The sequence below is a fragment of the Lissotriton vulgaris genome, chromosome 6 (genome assembly GCF_964263255.1).
Source record: "Lissotriton vulgaris chromosome 6, aLisVul1.2, whole genome shotgun sequence".
Classification (NCBI taxonomy): Eukaryota; Metazoa; Chordata; class Amphibia; order Caudata; family Salamandridae; genus Lissotriton; species Lissotriton vulgaris.
In genome coordinates, this window is record NC_141694.1 from 1,292,302,745 (window position 1) to 1,292,321,090 (window position 18,346).

The 18,346-nt window shown below is 44.9% G+C and overlaps 1 protein-coding gene across 4 annotated transcripts in view; it reads right to left on the reverse strand.

Moving 5' to 3' along the window:
* MED23 (mediator complex subunit 23) overlaps positions 1–18,346 on the reverse strand; it is a 583,151-nt gene that overhangs the window by 27,301 nt on the left and 537,504 nt on the right. For all 4 annotated transcript variants that reach the window (XM_086927430.1, XM_086927429.1, XM_086927428.1 and 1 more), the window contains 2 exons: positions 14,062–14,276; positions 6,877–6,997 (listed from right to left, as the gene is read on the reverse strand). In XM_086927430.1, the coding sequence (XP_086783556.1) occupies positions 6,877–6,997; positions 14,062–14,276 (336 nt within the window). The remainder of the gene's footprint in view (positions 1–6,876; positions 6,998–14,061; positions 14,277–18,346) is intronic.

The window sequence follows — 18,346 nt, forward strand, 5'->3', positions numbered from 1 at the left end:
CCGCTCCACCGGAGCTGTGCTTTAATTTATGCGCCTCCAGACGCGCTGCTCGCCGAGGTCACTTCCGCCCCTGGGAATGCTGGGAGTTGTAGTACCAGCGTCCCTCTCCACTGCGGCCGCGCGAGGTTGGAGACTGCGGCGGCGGGAGGGATTCAACCAGCGGGGTTTTCGGTGTCAGCGGGATTCAGCAGGGTTCTTTGGCCACAAGAAGGTTCACGCCGACAGGGTGCTTCTGACAGTAGAGGTATGGAAGATTTCTGAAGGTAGCTGTGTTTGCACTTTGCTCGGAAACGTGGTTTCTGGCGTAATTTGCTGTTTGTTAATCTTGCCAGACGCAGAACTTGATGTGGAAGTTGCTGTCGTTGCTGGTGTCGTCGACGGCGTCAGCGTGAGAGACGACACTTCTACGAGCTTGGATTTCTTCCAAGGCTCAGAAAGGGCCATTGTCAACGACGAGTCATCAGTCGACGGTGTCTTCGTCGACGGTAAGGTCTTCGTCGACGGTATCTCCGTAGACGGCATTTTGGTCGTCGACGATGATGATTTCGACGTCGATGTTGTCGTCGTCGGTGCACTCGTCGACGGCGAGCCCGTCGTCGACGTCTTCGTAGTCGACGTCTTTGCCGTCGATGCCCTCGTCGACGCCTTCGTCGTCGGGATCGTCGACGGTGGGCTCATCATCGACGTCGTCGTCGACAGTGGGCTTTTCAACGACGACGTCGTCGTCGACGGTGTAATCTTCGTCAAGGTTTTCGACGTCGACGACGATTTCAGCAGTATAACAGATGAAATAGGTCTACCCGCTGACGACGATGATGGAGTTGTCGTCGTCGACGGTGAAGGTGACGACGCTGTCGTCGTCGACACAGTGGTGGTCACTGAGGAAGTCCTCTGGGTATGTCTGCTAGATGATTGAGCAGGCTTCTTAAAGGTCTGGGAATCTTTGGCAGACACTGAAGATGTCGTAGATCTTGCCTCTGAAGACTTCTTTTGTGCCTTCCTAGGAGGAGTGTCTGAGGGGCCAGGGGAAGCTACCCTTGGCCGCTTCTGAGAGACTTCTGAGGTCTTAGAAACACTACCCTCGGAAGATTCCAGGTTGTCTCTGTCTTTAAGCCTGTCAAGCCAGATGAGAAGGCGACCTTCCCTGTCCCTTACGGTCTTTTTAGGGAAAGACCTACATATTCTGCAGTCTGCAGGGACGTGGTCTGGATAAAGGCAATATAAGCACAAGGCATGCTTATCTTCCACATGGAGCCTTTTCTTCCCACATGAAGAGCAGGCCCTGAAAAGGGCTTTCTTCTGGGATTCAGACATTGTAGAAAGCAGTGGAAAGAAAACACTTACTGCAGGAAAAAGTGGACAGAAGTAATCCCTGACGAGATGTAGAGTGAAGAAATCACTTCCAAAAGTTAAGTAGATGGTTTTGAAGGAATCCTGAGGAGAGCTCAGGCTGGAGTCTCCCTAGCACAACGTGCAGTAGAAAATCTGAGGGACTGAGGCTCCTCCCAGGAAGGTTCTAGAGGGAGGTCATAGCTGATTGGCTGACTCTAAGAGTTTAGTCCTTTTTACATAAGGACAAGGAAAGGCTACTAAGGTGAGGCCCTTAGGCCTATTTTCTCTATGTATGTCTATAGGACATTACTTTTTTATGTACCGGAGGCTCCCGTCTCGACGACGGGGAATGATTCAGGCATGTGAATCTATGAAAGACACCCCTAATACTGGATAAACTTCCAGGCCTGTGTGCTTCGCTCCAATTGCCGCGTTCAACTTGCCAAAAAGGGCTCGGCTGGGGTGTCGAACTTTTTCGGCAAATGTTGCGACACTGAGGAATACTCTGCCCCCAGCAATTCAGCAAGCCCCCTCTGAATATTGCTTCAAGACGTGGCTCTTTGCCCAACCACGCTAAACTCCCTCACTTCAGCAATCTGGATTAACTGTGTTCTTCTTAGCGCCGGGACACCTCCCCGTGAGGTAGCTGTTCGCGCTTTACAAAATGCTGTATTATTATTATTATTATTATTACTGTGGTCTCCAAAACATAGAAGAAACTGGATACAAGTACTGCAGAAGTCTGATGATAATGGAACTGGGAGTAGTCAAGTCAAGTCAAATAACTTTATTCGGTTATTTATAGTAACAACCATAAAAGTGCATTTCAGTAAACATACTTTAGCACATAAAATCCAAACATTATTAAAAGCAGCATCTGGTACAAAGTCACAAGGAGAATATACATTAAAAAATATAAGTTATATTAATTAAAAATATATCTATCAGCAACACAATTACCCCTCCATACTTTTCCTGAATTTAAGAGCTAATTTTAAAAATCTACATACAAATAAAGTACAATCACAGCTTAAAAGTTGAAGGTAGTAAAGTGCTGGTTTGATTTGTGCAAAATTCAGCTGTTTGAGGCATGGTTTTAGATATAGCCTCCGTGGTACGGTATAAAAGGGGAAGATGAAACGAAAGTGTGCCAGGTCTTGCGGAGACTTTTCGTCGCAGCCGCAAGCTGGCAACACTTGGCCACGATGGGCCCCCCTAGGTACGGCTAATAAAAGATGGAATATATCTAGGCGAAACCTCGTCAGCAAAAAGCGATCATAACCTGACAAGGGCCATTACAGGTACGGTTCCATGCACAAAGATGTTTTTAATAGCACGTGTTTCAGAACACTGTCTTTCATTAATTCGCCCTCCTCCCGAGCTAAATACCTAGATGTAATGAAGGTCTTCTTCAGAAAGATAACATCAGATTTAGTGATAGACGTTGGAGTTACAAAAAGATCGGGGCGCCCTAGTTCAGAGAAATAGTTACTGATATATTTAATCCAAGGGACTTTGAACCTGTTATCCCATGTTAAAGCTTCCTGCAGGATTTGTTGTGTATGGGGTGTATCAGTATTTAGCCAACAGTTTAGCCAACAAAGTAAAGGATTTACGGCTATCCTGTCGCATAAATATGGCATGCCCAGCTCTTCATGCACTGAAAAATTTGCTGTTCCCCTTGGAACCCTCCGAATCCGTTTTAAAAAACGATTTTCTGCAACCTCCAAGCCTCCAGGGGAGGCATACCCCCATAGCTCGCTTCCATAACATGCAATAGCAGTGCTCTTAGCTTGATAGAGTTGAAGCAGTGCGGCCACTGGACTGTTACCCATTTTGCTTGCAAAGTCAAGTATTGCTGCATTTGATCCGGTTACCTCGCCCGTTTTCCTCTCTACTGCGGGTCCTCAATTTAATTGATAGTCAAAGAAGACACCAAGGTAGGAAAATGTTTTAGCTACAGGTATTTTTTCGCCGTTGACATTAAAGGAATTTGGCTTTTTTTCCCCTTGGCCTACCTTCATGACATATGCTTTTGAGTTATTAATACTCAGGTCCCGGGACTTCATAAAGGCGTGGAAAGAGTTTAACAGAGTTTGCAGGCCGATTGCAGTCCTGGATATCAGGACTGCGTCATCCGCATAAAGCAGAACCGGTAGGCCTTTCCGTCCGACATAGGGGTAATCTGCTCCTGTACTTAAAAGATGCTCTTCCAGGTCGTTGATGTATAAGTTGAAGAGAAATGGAGTTAAGATACACCCTTGTCGGACGCCCCGATGAATTCCGAAATCCCTCGTTACTTTTAGATCTTGTGTGTAACGGACGTTTGCTCTTGTGTCGGAATGCATATCGGCCAACAAATTAATCAAACTCTGCTCCACTCCCATTTTTGCCATGGCATCCCATAGCCTACCGCGGTCTACACAGTCGAAGGCCGACGATAGGTCCATGAATGCCATGTGAATTGTACCTTGCCTGGCCATGGTGTATTTTCCTATAATCATATACAGGTTCAGACACTGGGTGACCGTTGAGTGACCAGGCTTGAAGCCGTATTGAATCGGGGAAATTATGTTATTTTCATCTGCCCATGCTATTAACCTGTTTAAAATTATGCCCCCTACTACTTTTACTACAGAATTAATTAGAGATATTGGTCTGTAGCAGTGAGGGCTATTACGGTCACCTTTTTTAAACACGGGTACTATGGTGGAGATCCCCCACGACTTTGGGCAACCAGAGGCCGCTGCTGCATTAACTACAGCGGTAAGGACAGGAGCCCATAGTGATGGACAAGATTTAAAAAGATCTGGGGGAAGGCCATCAGGCCCTGGGGCCTTGTTACAGGTTAAGCCTTGGATTCCTTTTTCAACCTCATTAATTGAAAAATGCAAAAAAATCTCCTTAGGAGTGACAAAACTATACTCAGCTAATGGCTCGTTACTTTTAAAGATAGTACTAAAATGGGTGACCCAATCCTCCTCTGGGATATTTGTGCCAAGAACGGTGTTACTTGGATGGTCAAACAAAGGTTTATTAATAATTTCCCAGAACTTTGCACTATTACCCAAAATTTTGGGATCTAAAAGGGACTCCCAGGTACTTGCCTTTACCTCTTTTTTTCGAGTCGCAAGTGTTTTATTGTAATTGGAGCGCATAACCTTAATACATGCCGGATCTCTGGGTCTAGCTTTTAGGGCAGTCTTAAGGTCTCGACTAGCTTTAGAACAAGAATGATCAAACCATTTTGGATTACTGCCGACATGCCCATTTGCTGGCACCATTAACAAAGACCCTACTGTTGATACAACCCCATCAAATGCAGACAGGGTTTGTCGAGGGGATGATGTAGGTGACACACAAAGTGAGAGATCAGAACTACATAGATTATTAATTGAAATATACAAATTATCACTGTTCACCATTGTCCATTTCAAGCGACGCTTTCAGTTTATGCACTTTAAAGTCCCATGGCCTTTGCGTCGCTTTCGTAGTTCAAAGATGCCTCCACCCAGTTTGATGGAAATTGGGTTATGATCACAATGAAAATTCATTTGGATACAAAAAATCTGAGGCAAAGTTGGCAAGGTCGGCAGATAATAGGATATGATCTATGTATGATCCATTTATGTTACCTTTATACGTAGGGACATGAAAAAGAGTATGCTCCGCCGTCACGGACATGGCTGCCACTAAATTTATTCGTTCATCAGGATGTTAAGTTGGGTTCCTCGCCGAGAGTGATCGAAGTGGAAGCCTTTCAGGCTGTTACACCCCAAATATCCCATGGGCGTCACTCCTGGATTCCCACGGGGATGGGTGTTAAAATCACCTGCAATCAATATGTGGCGCGGCAAATTCCCCACATTGACTCTCCAAAAATCGCACAACTGTAGTAAATTACACTCTCCCCGTTGATTCACTGCATTATAGAAATTGATCAGGGTCAAAGTATATTTGCCCCTCTTTAACTCTAAGACTTGAACAAATAAGAGCCAGATTAATGTAAGTTGCTAGGCCACCCTTTGCTCTTCCACTACTCGATGGTTCGGCTGGCGTGAAGAAACTTTGATATCCCTCGATGTGGGTATTTTTTCCATCTACCAACCATGTTTCTTGGAGGCATATCACCGCATGTTGCTTGACAAAAGACAGCCAAGTGGGATCACAAACTTTATCAGCCAGGCCCGCCGTGTTCCAGGAGAATCTAGGAGTATTACTGTAGAGGCCTAAGCAATGAACCTGGAACATGACAAGCCCAAGAGTCTCTTTGGCATGTGTCCGAAGCCAAACAAAAACAATCTAACAATGGAATACATGCACATTGCTGACTAAGTGATGAGTTACAGGTTATCTTGTCAGAGCTCAACACTAGATGGCAGGGTCTGTGTATCTACAGCCACACATGCGACAAACATTTACTTCCTGAGGATTCTCAGTTTGATGACAGGATACAATTTAAAAATCTATAAATTATGCAACGCGGCCAATACAATGTCTTTCTTCACAACCGCTCATAAATACGACTAGAACTTACAAGGAACTTTTAGAAAAAATGATTGGATCATTTTTTTTTCTCTAGCACAAGAATTGCAAGACCAGAAGAGATAACTGAAACAAAGAAGAATCATGAAAACTGGGCATCTTTTAATGTTTGTTGAACTGCAGCAACGTAGGGAGTAAAAGTATCAATTAAGAAAATTCTGCAACTATAGAGCTGGACAGCAAACCTTCTGCCTAATTGACCAAGAAGGAGGAATACTGAGTTGGCCGAAGCAGGCACGATTATCTAGCACAAACTGGAAACCAGTGGAGACAGCTCAAATAAAGAGAACGAGGGTCACTCGTTTCATAGTACAAGGACCAAGACACTCCATTCAGGCCCTGAAACTGGTAAGAGGGCACCACCCGCATTCATATGATCTGGAACTTGAAGATGATCCCCTCCTTGACAGATATGAAGCATTTGTTATAAAATGGAGGTCTCTGGAGCAATACTTTCCAGAAAAAGGGTTCATGTGCAGTGCTGGACCTCATACGAAGGTCTTTGTGTCAACATCACCATTTTCAACAAGTTCAACAAACATGGTCCTCTGCCTGAAAATCATGGATGAAGCAGGGAATATTGATGTAATGTGATGGCGGAGAAAGGCTAACAAATCCCTCAAATGAGGCAATATAACACAGCACTTAAACCACCCCTATGGCTGCTGACCTCTAGATACATCTGTGTGCTATATGAGATAGAGTAATCGCATGCCACAACGAAGGAAAGGACCATAAAGGGGGGGGGGGTCAATGTTTTGAAGAGCACCTCCGGAATAATGCATAACTGTGAGAAAAAATGCTACCAAGCATCACCCGCTACTTATTAATCACATTTTATGTACGGAATGCAGTTGTTTTTCAGTAACTAGTGTTTTGAGGAAGTCATTTTATTCAGGATTTGTTTAGTATTCAGTTGCTACTGGTAATAATTTCACAAGAAATGCAGTAATGAAGCATGGGGTGAGACAGTTTGAAAGCACACAGAAGAGTAAATACCTCGATCATGCATCGAGTTCTTTCTTGCTGAAATCTCTGTAGAAAAGGCCCCACCAGGTGATACAAGTAGAGCAACTGGAATTCTGTCTTCACTAAAGGATTCAGCACTTCAGCAAGGAACCTGTATAACATTAGAAACAACACAAACTAAACTTGAGAAATTATACATGGAGCACATTTCTACATTAAATCGTATGAAGGCTTTCGTTTTCTGACCAACTTCATGAGTATTTAGAATAAATATTATGTATATATTTTTTTTACAATTACCTATGCAATGGAATGGGGTGCATAATTGCCATCAATAAAACCTAGAGCTGAAGCAGAAGACCAGTGTAAAGTGTTGAATTAGTTACTATGTTCCATAATACCACTACCACAAGATGTATCACACACAAGATAGTCTAAGTGATGTCAAATAGTCAACACAGACAGAACAAAGAGCACACACACGCAATCAATCCCTCGCTCTACCTCTCAGCCCAGCACATATTGGAAGTGGCACAGTCTTAGATGCACGGATGGCTTAGATGCTGCATTCCTAAAGGGTATTAATGCATGGAAGTCATAAGTGGGTAGAGGTTGCTCAGAATGATCACTGCTAATGTTGGGCACAATGGTACCTGAGGGAAGGTACTTAAGCATGGAATTACTAACATGAGAGTTGAAGATAAATGGAAGATAGCAAAAGATGACTGGTACTATGTGAGGAGGAAAAGCATTAAAGTTGCTAATGCACCACTACTACTGACAAGATGGGAATCATGGAGGCTTGAGGGGTGCATTCGATATTGGAGGAGAAGGCAATGCCGTGCTCTGGTATAACACATTGTTATTTATGTACAGAATGCCTAGCTAAGGAGTAACAGAACTCTGGAGGCCAGCAATTTGGAAGTGATCTTGATGAAGGAAGGGTATTCATGGCATGATGCTCAGAATGTAGTCATGCAGGCCTTATTGAACAGTATATGGTATAGGCCTTCAAGCTGGCAATGGCACCAACACTAAGAAAGTGGCAGGTGGATGAACCCTGGTAATGGGGGACAACTCCTAAAGATACATGAAGGTCTACCAAAGCAGTCCCTGGGGACAGTTATCAGTAAAGGAGGGGTACACAAGGAAGCGATAGGAGACTAGTACTGGATGAGATGACCATATACTGTGTTAGTTTTGAGGGATTTCTACCCAGAATGTCAAAAACAAGGAGTTTGTAAGTAGTGGGCTGGTATTGGGGGAGGGAGTGCTATGTGGCCGCTGGTTGTGGTCTGCCAGGTACCCTGTACAGGAAGACAAAATGTAATTTGAAACTGTCAATGGCAAGTGAGGGCAAACTGAGGTTGGTAAGGGTGGGCTGATAGTTGCAAAAGGAAATCAAGGAGATTGGTAGTCTGATGCAGGCACAGGGAGAAGTACTGATGCATGCAATGTGGTAACAGCAGGCTTATCCTCTGGAAAGATGCAAGGTAGTTTGATAGCACGACTGGTAGATGCATCTGATAAACGTGGATGATATGAGCACAAATGGGATGACTGGGATGCAATAACTATCAAAGGAGGCTGCACACCCTGCTCTATGCTCCTAGCCATCTTACCCATTCTCACTTGCCACCTCTTGCTATGTTCCTTCCTTTGCCCTCCTTTCTTATCTCTGGCCCAAATCGTCTTTTCCGGCCCTTCACTTTCACCTCTATACCCTTTTCTACCCCCTTCGGGTTCCTCACTTCTTTCTCAACATTTTATACATCTGCACCTAATTTTCAATCTCTCTTTTCTTCGACAATTCAGTTTTTCCCATTTCAAATGTACCTGGCTCATCAAATCTCATTATTAATTTGCAGTTTGGGATTTCTAATCCTGTATTTGAAATTGTAAATGTTTAACCCCAAATACTAGAATACAAAGACATAAGACACTCACTTAACTTCGGACGACTTCAGATTATAGTTTGATGGCTCTGCCCCCTCACCATGTCTTTCCTCTGCTTCCTCTATGTAATTTATGCACCTCAGCTTTCACCCTCCTTCTCCAATATCCTTCCTTTATCTCCCTCCTTATGCCTCTCTCTCTGCTTCCTCCATGTACCTTCTCTCTATGTCACTATTACCAACCCGTCATTGCTTTCTCTCCATTCCCTCTCCCTTTTAAACTTTGTCATGCCATCTGTGAGAAATTGGGTTGTAGGTTGACTGGCGTGTAAACCCTGGTCAAGCAGCAACCACAATCCTTGTCAGGGTCAGGTACAAGCCAACCCTAAATTACCTGTGCTCAATCCTCTGGAAGCTAGTCACAGAGCAGTCATGCTTAACTTCGAGGCACTGTGTAAAGTATTTGTGCAACACTTCAAACAGTAATATAGTGAAAACACCACACAAAAAGGATCCAGCACCAAAGTAGACAGAGTAAAATGTAATAAATAAACCAAGAGCAAAATGACAAAGTACCAATCAGTAGAACCAGAGATATGATTTTTAAAGAATTTAGTGCACATAGTGCCAAAAAGTATAAAGTGCTAACTTGGGATATCTGATCATGCACGACCAGGTTAAAGTCACAATTTCAGGCTGACAGCAATTGAGCACATGTCGACAACAGTCACCAGGTTAGCCCAGTTGGAGTTTACCTTCTCAAGTTCATGCCAAGAGTCCCATTCACACTGAAGAGTGCCAAGGAGGGTCACTGACTGCATCGCTGGAGGCTGTTGGTGTAGCGCAAAGAGTCAGCCTGCATCCCGGAGCAGGCGTTGCTGTAGCTCTGCGTTGGTAGCCCTCGCGAGTGATTGATGCTAGAGCACGAAGAATTGGGCTGACAGAGCTTTGTGCTGAATCGCGGTGTAAGTGGTGAGGTTTCGATACAAACTGGGCTGTTCGTGGTCACAAAGGGCCAAAAGCTTGATTTCAGCTCACTGAGCCACACCAAGTGTCCAGGACCTGAGGGGCACCAGTTGGGGGGCAAGAACTCGCTGCAGCTGGGTGCTGGGTCCAGGAGCTGGTGCAGGACCTAGAGGAGTCTTTTTTTTGTCCCCAGTCAGGAGGCCAGCAGACTAGCCCTTCGAATCACGCTGGGAGCCATGGATTCAAGATGAAGTTGCATGTCCAGGTCTTCCTCCCAAGACAAGAGGGCAGCAGTTTAGCAGAGTGGCAGTCCTTTCAGCAGCACAGCAGTTTTCCTTCCTGGCAGAGTATTCACAGGGCCATAAGTGTACTGAAGAGTTGGTGTCTGAGGTCCAGTATTTATACCCAGTTGTGCCTTTGAAGTAGGGGAGAAGCTTCTAGGGGTTTCCCTTGTAAGTCTAAAGGCATTCTGCCTTCCCTGTCCTCGCTCCAGAATAAACTACAGGTGGTATGCAGCCCTTTGTGTGGAGGCAGGACACAGTCTACTCAAGTTTATGTGGGGCTGTGGCCAGCTCCTCTATCACACCCATCCAGGCATAACTAATCTCCCCTATTGGTGTGGCTGACAAGGAAATGGCCAACTACCAGCTACACCCAGTCATGTGATCCAGGTACAGGCATTAAGGGGCTAAGACAGGAAAATGGCAACTTTCTAAATGTGGCATTATCAAAATCGAAATTTAAAATCCGACTTTACCATAAGTTAGGATTTTAAATTAGCTATTCCAGAGACACCAAACATGAACTGGTTACCTATTCCAACTTGGAAATTACACTTATTAAATGTAGTAAGGTAATTCCAATGTTATTCTATGGGAGAGGTAGTCCTTGTAGTAGTGGAAAACGAATGTAAAAGTTTTTTACTACCACAACATATGAAACTCATAGGAAGTCCAACTTTTTAAATACACTGCAGGCTGCCCCTTGAGCTGTTCAGGGCCTAATCTAGGGGTGAGTTATATGTATTAAAAAGGAAGGTTTGGGCCAGGCAACATATGTATTATGCCAGGTCGAAATGGAAGTTTAAAACTGCCCACACAAGTGCAATGGCAAATCTGAGTCAATTTTAAAAGTGCTACTTAAGTTGATGTTACAATCAGTGCTGCGGGCCCACTAGTTGCATTTAATTTACAGGCTGTGTATACATGTAGCCCCACTTTACTAGGGACTTGCAAGTACATTAAATATGACCGCTGGGTGTAAGCAAATCTACAATGTTTTAAGGAAAAAGCCCAATTACCTTATCACTGGGTAGGAGTGGTAAAGTGCACAGAGTCCTAAGGCCAGGAAAAATGAACTAAGCAAAAAGCAGAGGGTATAGGCAAAAGCCTGCAGAGACGGCCAGGTCCAAAATCATCCAACTCCGTTCTTTAGAAACGTCGAGTTGTTTGATTTCAGGTTCAAGTAGCTTATCCATCTCGTACTTTTAGGTTTGAATTTATAGTCGAAAATGAAAGTGCTACAAATTCTAAAACAGACAAGCATTGGCAAAACCAACTGGTCTCACCTATGTGAGATCTATTGGCTTTGTTCATTTTTTTTCAGCCGGATGCATGTCTAGTGATTTAGTTCTTCTCTTATTTCAAATTTTACTTATCTTGCCTTCCTCAAACACTAGCTATTTAATCGTGTTTCTTTCTGTGGGTTTTTTCCATGCATTCGTTGAACCATGCCAGGTGTTTCTGAGGGGCTTTGATTGAGAGCTCGTATTCTGACGCTGAAACCAAAGCAAAGTGCCTGTCAGTAGATTGGCCTTTCTGCAGAGCACACAGGTCTCATCTTTGGGAACTATAGGTGTTGCCAATGGTTTTTACAGCTGCTGTGCAGAATTAGTAAAGAGGAACCTAAAACAAAGAGTTCCCTAGCGCAGCCATAGTGGCTGTGTCATTATGTAGCTGCATGCACCACAATTGTATGTGCCAACAAAAAGTCCAGGGTATCTTTGCTTTTTATTTACTGACACAAATTGTATTGACAAAAAAAAGAAAAAGGTAGTGATAAAGTGTTAAAAAAAATGTAGGTGGAGGGATTCAACAAGGAGAGCAGGTATGGAAGCCACACGCATGGCGCTGGTGGAGAAAGGATCAAGGAGAACAAAATTGGAAGAAACATGAAGCAAGGTGGGAGAAGTACACAAAAAGGAGAACAACCTGCAGTACAAAGGAACAGAAACACATAGGCACAGAATAGAAAACTCAACATGTAGGGCTGTGTGTAGGGTAGTGGTTAGGGTAGGTTGGTGGTGGTTACGGCTAGGGTGGTGGTGGCAGTAGTAGAGGTACGGTGGTGGTTAGTGGTAGTGGTTAAGGTAGGGTGGTGGATAACGTGATGAGGGGCTGGTGGTGGTTGAGAGATCATGGTTAGGGTTGTGGGGTAGAGTGAAGGTGGTTAAGAAAGTGTGGGAGTATTTAGGGTTTGGTGATCATGGTGGTTAGAGTATGGTGATGGAGATTAAGGTAAAGTAGTGGTGGTTAAGGTGGCATGGTGGTTAGGGTGGTGGTGGTGGTGGTCGGCTGGTTAGGGTTGTTATGGTGGTGGTAGTAGCTAGGCTGATGGTAATAGTTAGGGCGACAGTAGTTAGGATGGTGTTAGTTTAGTGGTTTGGGTGGTGGTGGTTGGCATGGTGGCGGTTATGTTGAGAGTGGAAAAGGTGGTTGTGGTAAAGGTGATAGTGGTCAGGCTAAGGGTGATGAAGGTGGTGGTAGGGTGGTTAAGGTGGTGGTCGTCAGGGTGGTAACAGGGTGGTGGTGTTAGTGGTAGGGTGCTAATAGTTAGGGTGGTGGTGGTTGTGGTTAAACTGGTGCGAAGGTTAGGAGATGGAAGACAGAGTGGTGGTGGGTAGGACATGGTGGTGGTTAAGGGGGTGCTGGTGGTTAGGGTGTGGTTAGTTGTAGGATGGTGCTGTGGTTAGGGCGGGTAGGGTGGTGGTTACGGTGGCAGTGGTTGGGGTGGAGGGGGCAGCTAGTTGTAGGGTGGTGGTTAAAGTGAATGTTTAGGGTAGAGGGGTGGTTAGCGGTTGGGTAGTGGTGGTGTTTAGGGTGGCGTTGGTGGTCGTTAAAGTAGTGGCTAAGGTGATAGTGTTAAGGTGGTTAGAGTGGGGGTGATTAGGTTAGTGGTAGGAGTTGTGGTGGTGGAAGGATGGTGATGGTAGTGTAGTGTGTGGAATGGAAGGGTGGTGCGGGGTGGTGGCGGTAGGGCTGTGGTGGTAGAGTGATGGTACACATACTGATTCAGTAAGGAGGACGGGTGAACATTCATCAATAAGGAAGATGGGGAAGAAGAAAGAAAAAAAAGTTCCTCAGTCCCATCGCGAGCAGCGGAAGGGTACTCTGTGCCCCACGGAAGAGAGAAATGAATGCAGAGAAAGTGAAACTGAATTCCCGGACCAGCAAGTAATAGTGACAAGAAGGCATCCTAAGTTAAAGCTCAGTCCATCACCATCCCCTTTTGTACCGCTTTTGGCCGCCATAAGTGTGGCAGGGTATGCTCAGACTTGAGTCCCTTGCTCACTTTGCCACTGGATTCAAGCAAGCCGGGCTGAAGACAGCTGGAATGCCAGAAACCGGTCCTCGGAAGCTTGTTTCCGGTCCAGGGAAGACATGGCTTGGCAGTTCGGGCTGGACTGTTCCCATGAGGCACAGGGTCAGACTGATTTGCCTATAGCCATGTCTGTACTGGGGTGGCAGAGTGGGCTAAAGAACGGTGATGGATTAAACCCAGATCTTCTGACTGGGTGTGAGTGTTTGATTGATTCAGATGCTCAGTCCATCACCACCCCCATTTGCACCCCTCAAACATTCACAGCAGGGCCCAGATGAAACAGAAATTATGCCACTACTTAATGTAAACTCAAGACACACCTGAAAGAATTTGCCAAATGTTATACTCATTGCTAGGTTTCCCTACTACAGCATTCCTGGAGAGTGGCTTTATGAAACGTGTTTGGCTTCAGGCAACAGCGGCAAATCAAGATCCTACAAGCAAACAGCAGAAAAGATCTCATTGCTGCACTGAATGACGACCAACTCTCTGGCATTGACCCTTCCTAATCTAATCTTTCTCCAAGTACTAAAATGTGGTAATTGTGAAGTAAAAGACGCAAAGCACTATCCATAAATTCTATAAAACATGATCACCAAGCTCACTTTGGTGAAGTTTGACAGCAAACTAATTTCTGGGAGGAATTAAGGACTCAAATAACCCTACCCCAATAGCATAGGTTAGCTCCGAGTTGCTTCAAAGGGGAAATGTCAATGATGTAAAGAGATAAACAGATGTACAGAATTCTACATACTTTGGAATGAGGGAGAGCTGTCCAATGCTTGAATGATGCCATACAGCGTGAGCCAATGCGAGGGTGTAGCTACAGCTCATCTCTGAATATGCCTGGTGGCACGCTGTAAAGTCGAACAGCTGAAATGGATATCCGACCCATTCAGTCTCCGACGTCAGGCTGGGGCTGTTGATGACAGTCACAATCCGTTCATGTAGAACTATCCAGTAAGGCTCCTACAGGGAAAAAAACACAGGAAAGATGGGAATTGTCATAACATCTGCAACCGTAAATCTATGCAACCGCAATATCTCCATGCGTGTCTTTACACTCATTTTACATTATTTTTCACTCAGCTAAAACAAGACCATCACAATACATATATATTCTTTGACTTTGTACATTTTCTTTAATTAATGCTCCAAATGTAAAAAAAACAAGCATTAGAAATGCAATAGGTCTCGGATTTTTTTGAGTTAGAGGTAATGGCATTGTAAATGGCAATGTGTTTTATCCATGTGTTCACCCTGCACACTCACACACTGCAGTCACTGTCACTCCGCAGTCACTCTGCACTCACTGTGCACTCACAGTCACTCTGGCACTCACTCTGCACTCACAGTCACTCTGGCACTCACTCTGCACTCACAGTCACTCTCGCACTCATTCTGCACTCACAGTCACTCTCGCACTCACTCTGCACTCACAGTCACTCTCGCTCTCACTCTGCACTCACAGTCACTCTCACTCTGCACTCACAGTCACTCTCGCACTCACTGTCACTCTCGCACTCACTCTGCACTCACAGTCCCTCTCGCACTCACTCTGCACTCACAGTCCCTCTCGCACTCACTCTGCACTCACAGTCACTCTCGCACTCACTCCTGCACTCACTCCTGCACTCACTCCTGCACTCACTCTTGCACTCACTCTTGCACTCACTCTTGCACTCACTCTTGCACTCACTCTTGCACTCACAGTCACTCTGGCACTCACTCTGCACTCACAAAGATGTGCTGTCGAGAACCAGACAATAAATAATTAACCCGCTCTCCTAAAAAAAAAGCAGTTATCAGTTGGGTGGATTTTAAAGAGCCTGTCATGTGAATTATTTCCTCAGATGTCAGCACAACTCCTCCTCCTCGGTAGACGTTTGTTTCGAACTCTGAAAATCAATAACACAGGCATTATCAACATCACGAGGGTGTAACGCCAAGTCAGTCCCGCTGGATTCGGGGCATTATTGCCACAATTGCATTAACCCACTATGCCACCTTACCACAAGGGTTGCAGCGTTGAGCTGAGCGGCTTATGGCACACAATGAGATGGGGAATGTAGTAGTGGAACTATGGTGGATACTTTCAGTACAGTGAATGAGCCTGTCTGTGGGACCAAGAGGCGAGAGAGCGAGCGAGAGAGCCTACCCTCTTCCATAACAAAGAAAACAAGGGAAGCCTCTGTGTGGGCATAACACTCTCCCAGCATTAACCCACTCCTACCCAGCAAGAAGGGGAGGATGGGCAAAGATGAGGCGAAAACACATAAGAAAAGTAACTTACAGGCTGGGGCATTCTCTCCTGGACTCCAGATGTGACGGAAAGTTGCGCAGCAGCAGTCAGCTCTGGAAGGAATTATCCCCGGGAGCCCATCGCCTCTTCCTCCACTCTGCCACTTGCTTTCACTTTGTGCTTAAGGGCAGCGGTCCGGTCGGGAGTTCCCTGTAATTGAGCTTCGCCCTCTCTCTCTCTCTCGTCTTCCCAACCCGGCCGCTGTGTTTATTTCGCTGCCTTTCAGTCAGAGGGCAGGGAAAGGGGCCGTCCCAGCAGCCTGACTTCACGGGAACGCCTCTTCGGATTACACGGATCTCCAAGGCTGCACCAAACAGGCCTAAACACAAGCAGGTCCGCCCGCCAGGCGCGCACGCAGGACTGCGGGCAAAATACACCCACTGGAGGCTTACTCAGGATTGAGAGGCCGCACCTTCTTTTTTACAGAATCCTAATATTCATGTGTTTCTCATAATGCCACCGGACAGAAATTTGCTCAAGGAAGCTTTACTTTGAAGGGGAATATTCGTCGAAAAATGCACGAAATAAAAAAAAAAAACCTCGGCCTCGCGCGCACGCGCCACTGCAGGCATATGTTTACAATTATCTCGGCCGTGACACCGAGATAATTGAAGATATATGGCCTTCTGGAGCGCGTGACCGCACGCAATATGCCATAGGCGGAGCTACTCTACCGCCTATGGCCTATTGCGTGCTCTCTTTGAAAAATACACAAATGCGAAGCCCGATTGCCATGCAGCTGGCAAAAAAAAGGACATAAATTCACGAGCAGCCAGGAATGTGTTAGGTAAGATTTCGGAGACCCTCACACAAGGACTCTTAGGCTCCGCCTACACTGCTACGCAGTGTGATGTAGGCCCGAGCCCTAAAAACACATTGGTTTGTGAAAAAGGTTGCATGAATTGATTATTGGTATTCATATTGTACAACAAAATTGATTAAATCACTCTGGTGGTGCTAGCAGTTGAACATGAAAACAATAAAATTGGAGAGCTACAAAAGTGGAGTTTTGAGTTCCCTCTTAATTGTGAGACTGTTCATTTTAGTCTGTGGGGAGTTGAGACCTGGGGCGCAGGAGCTTGGTGTAGTTGTACCTCAAGAAGCCCAGCGGCCCGCTTTGTTTCAATTAAGGCTACATTTTCCTATGCAAGTGTATGGCAGGACAGCACATTCCATTGCTTTTATTAGGGCCCATGGCACGGTTTTCACTTTTTACCATAAATGGGACCGATTAGACAGATCGGCCATGTAGAGCCCCATAGGTTGATGCATATTTGGCCAATGTAATCAGAGCCTCTCCCTGGTCACAATTGTGCACCTGATACACAGAGCTTAGAAGACAAGCATGTATTCCAACCTAGGGCCAGGTACACTTAAGCAAGTTTGAGGTAAAGCCTCCCAAAGTATTTGCCAGCGCACTGTCCTGCTACTGTATTCTTGATCACCCAAAGTAGGGATTATCTAGATTTGGTGAGTGCTGGATAACGCCCACTGGCATAACTGAACCATGCCGGTTTATAGTATTCATTGACAATAGATAACCAGAAGCAAAAGAGCAGGATGCAGCAGAACACACTGGTGATGAGGATCAGAGCCAACAACTTATTATTTTGGAGGGTTCTTGGTTCATTACACCATCTAGGATAAAATAAACAAGCATTGAAAATGCAATAGGTCTCGCCTTCGTTTAAGTTAAAGCAATTCTGTTTGTAATTAGGTGTTTTTTTAGCTTTGCTTTTATTAGTGTTTTTCAAACTTTCCTGTACATAACCTGCATATGTATGCATATATATATGTATATCTATGCATGTATTTATATAGATATGCATATATATATATATATAGATATGCATATATATGCATATATATGTATATGCATATATATGTATATATATATATATATATGTATATGTATATGTATATATATATATATATATATCTTGCAGGAAATAGAAATCCTTAATAAGGAATTGGAGGCTGAAAAGGATCAAGAACTTATCAAAAAAACACGAGAGGAAATTGATGTCAGACTCGCAAAGCATCAGGAGACTATCAGCACGCGGAAACAATATAAGTTTGCACGCGACAAACAAGATTATGAGACTGGTAGAATCTTTACTTTTGCTCGAAAATTCGACAACGTGAAAAGACAAGCGATGGCACAAAAGGTAACAGCTCAAAGTACAAGTAACAATCAAGTGGTGGAATTGTCAGAACCTGAAATGAGTTCCGTCACCAGTGGTAGTGAGTCTGAAGATGACATCGCTGGGGGGTCTAATATGGGTCCTGTACCCACAAAATACACGCCCTCTGAGGAACTGGGTTTTATGGTCGAGGACAGATTCAAGACCTTGCGACCACAGACCCGGCAACAGCGAAAGATAAACGAGCAGCAGCAAACAAAAAGCGCAGTGCAAGGAGACGATGCAAACGCCAAAGGGAAACCAAAGCGAGGGAGAGGAAGAGGAAAGAAATGGTAGATCCTCCCATTTCCCTGTCATCCACTGTGCTCTCTACAACAAGTCTCTCAGCTAATGGTGACAGTCAAGATCATACATTTAACAACATGGAAAGCAACACTGTCATCAATTTGTCTGAGGTCGACCTAAACAAAGCTGAATTACAACTCCTGTCATTGGGTCTGTCATATTGCCCCCGAAACTCATTCAATTATGTGCAGACCAGGGTGGACGTATTTAAATTCATACGAAAACTCAAGTTAAAAAAACATTTCAAA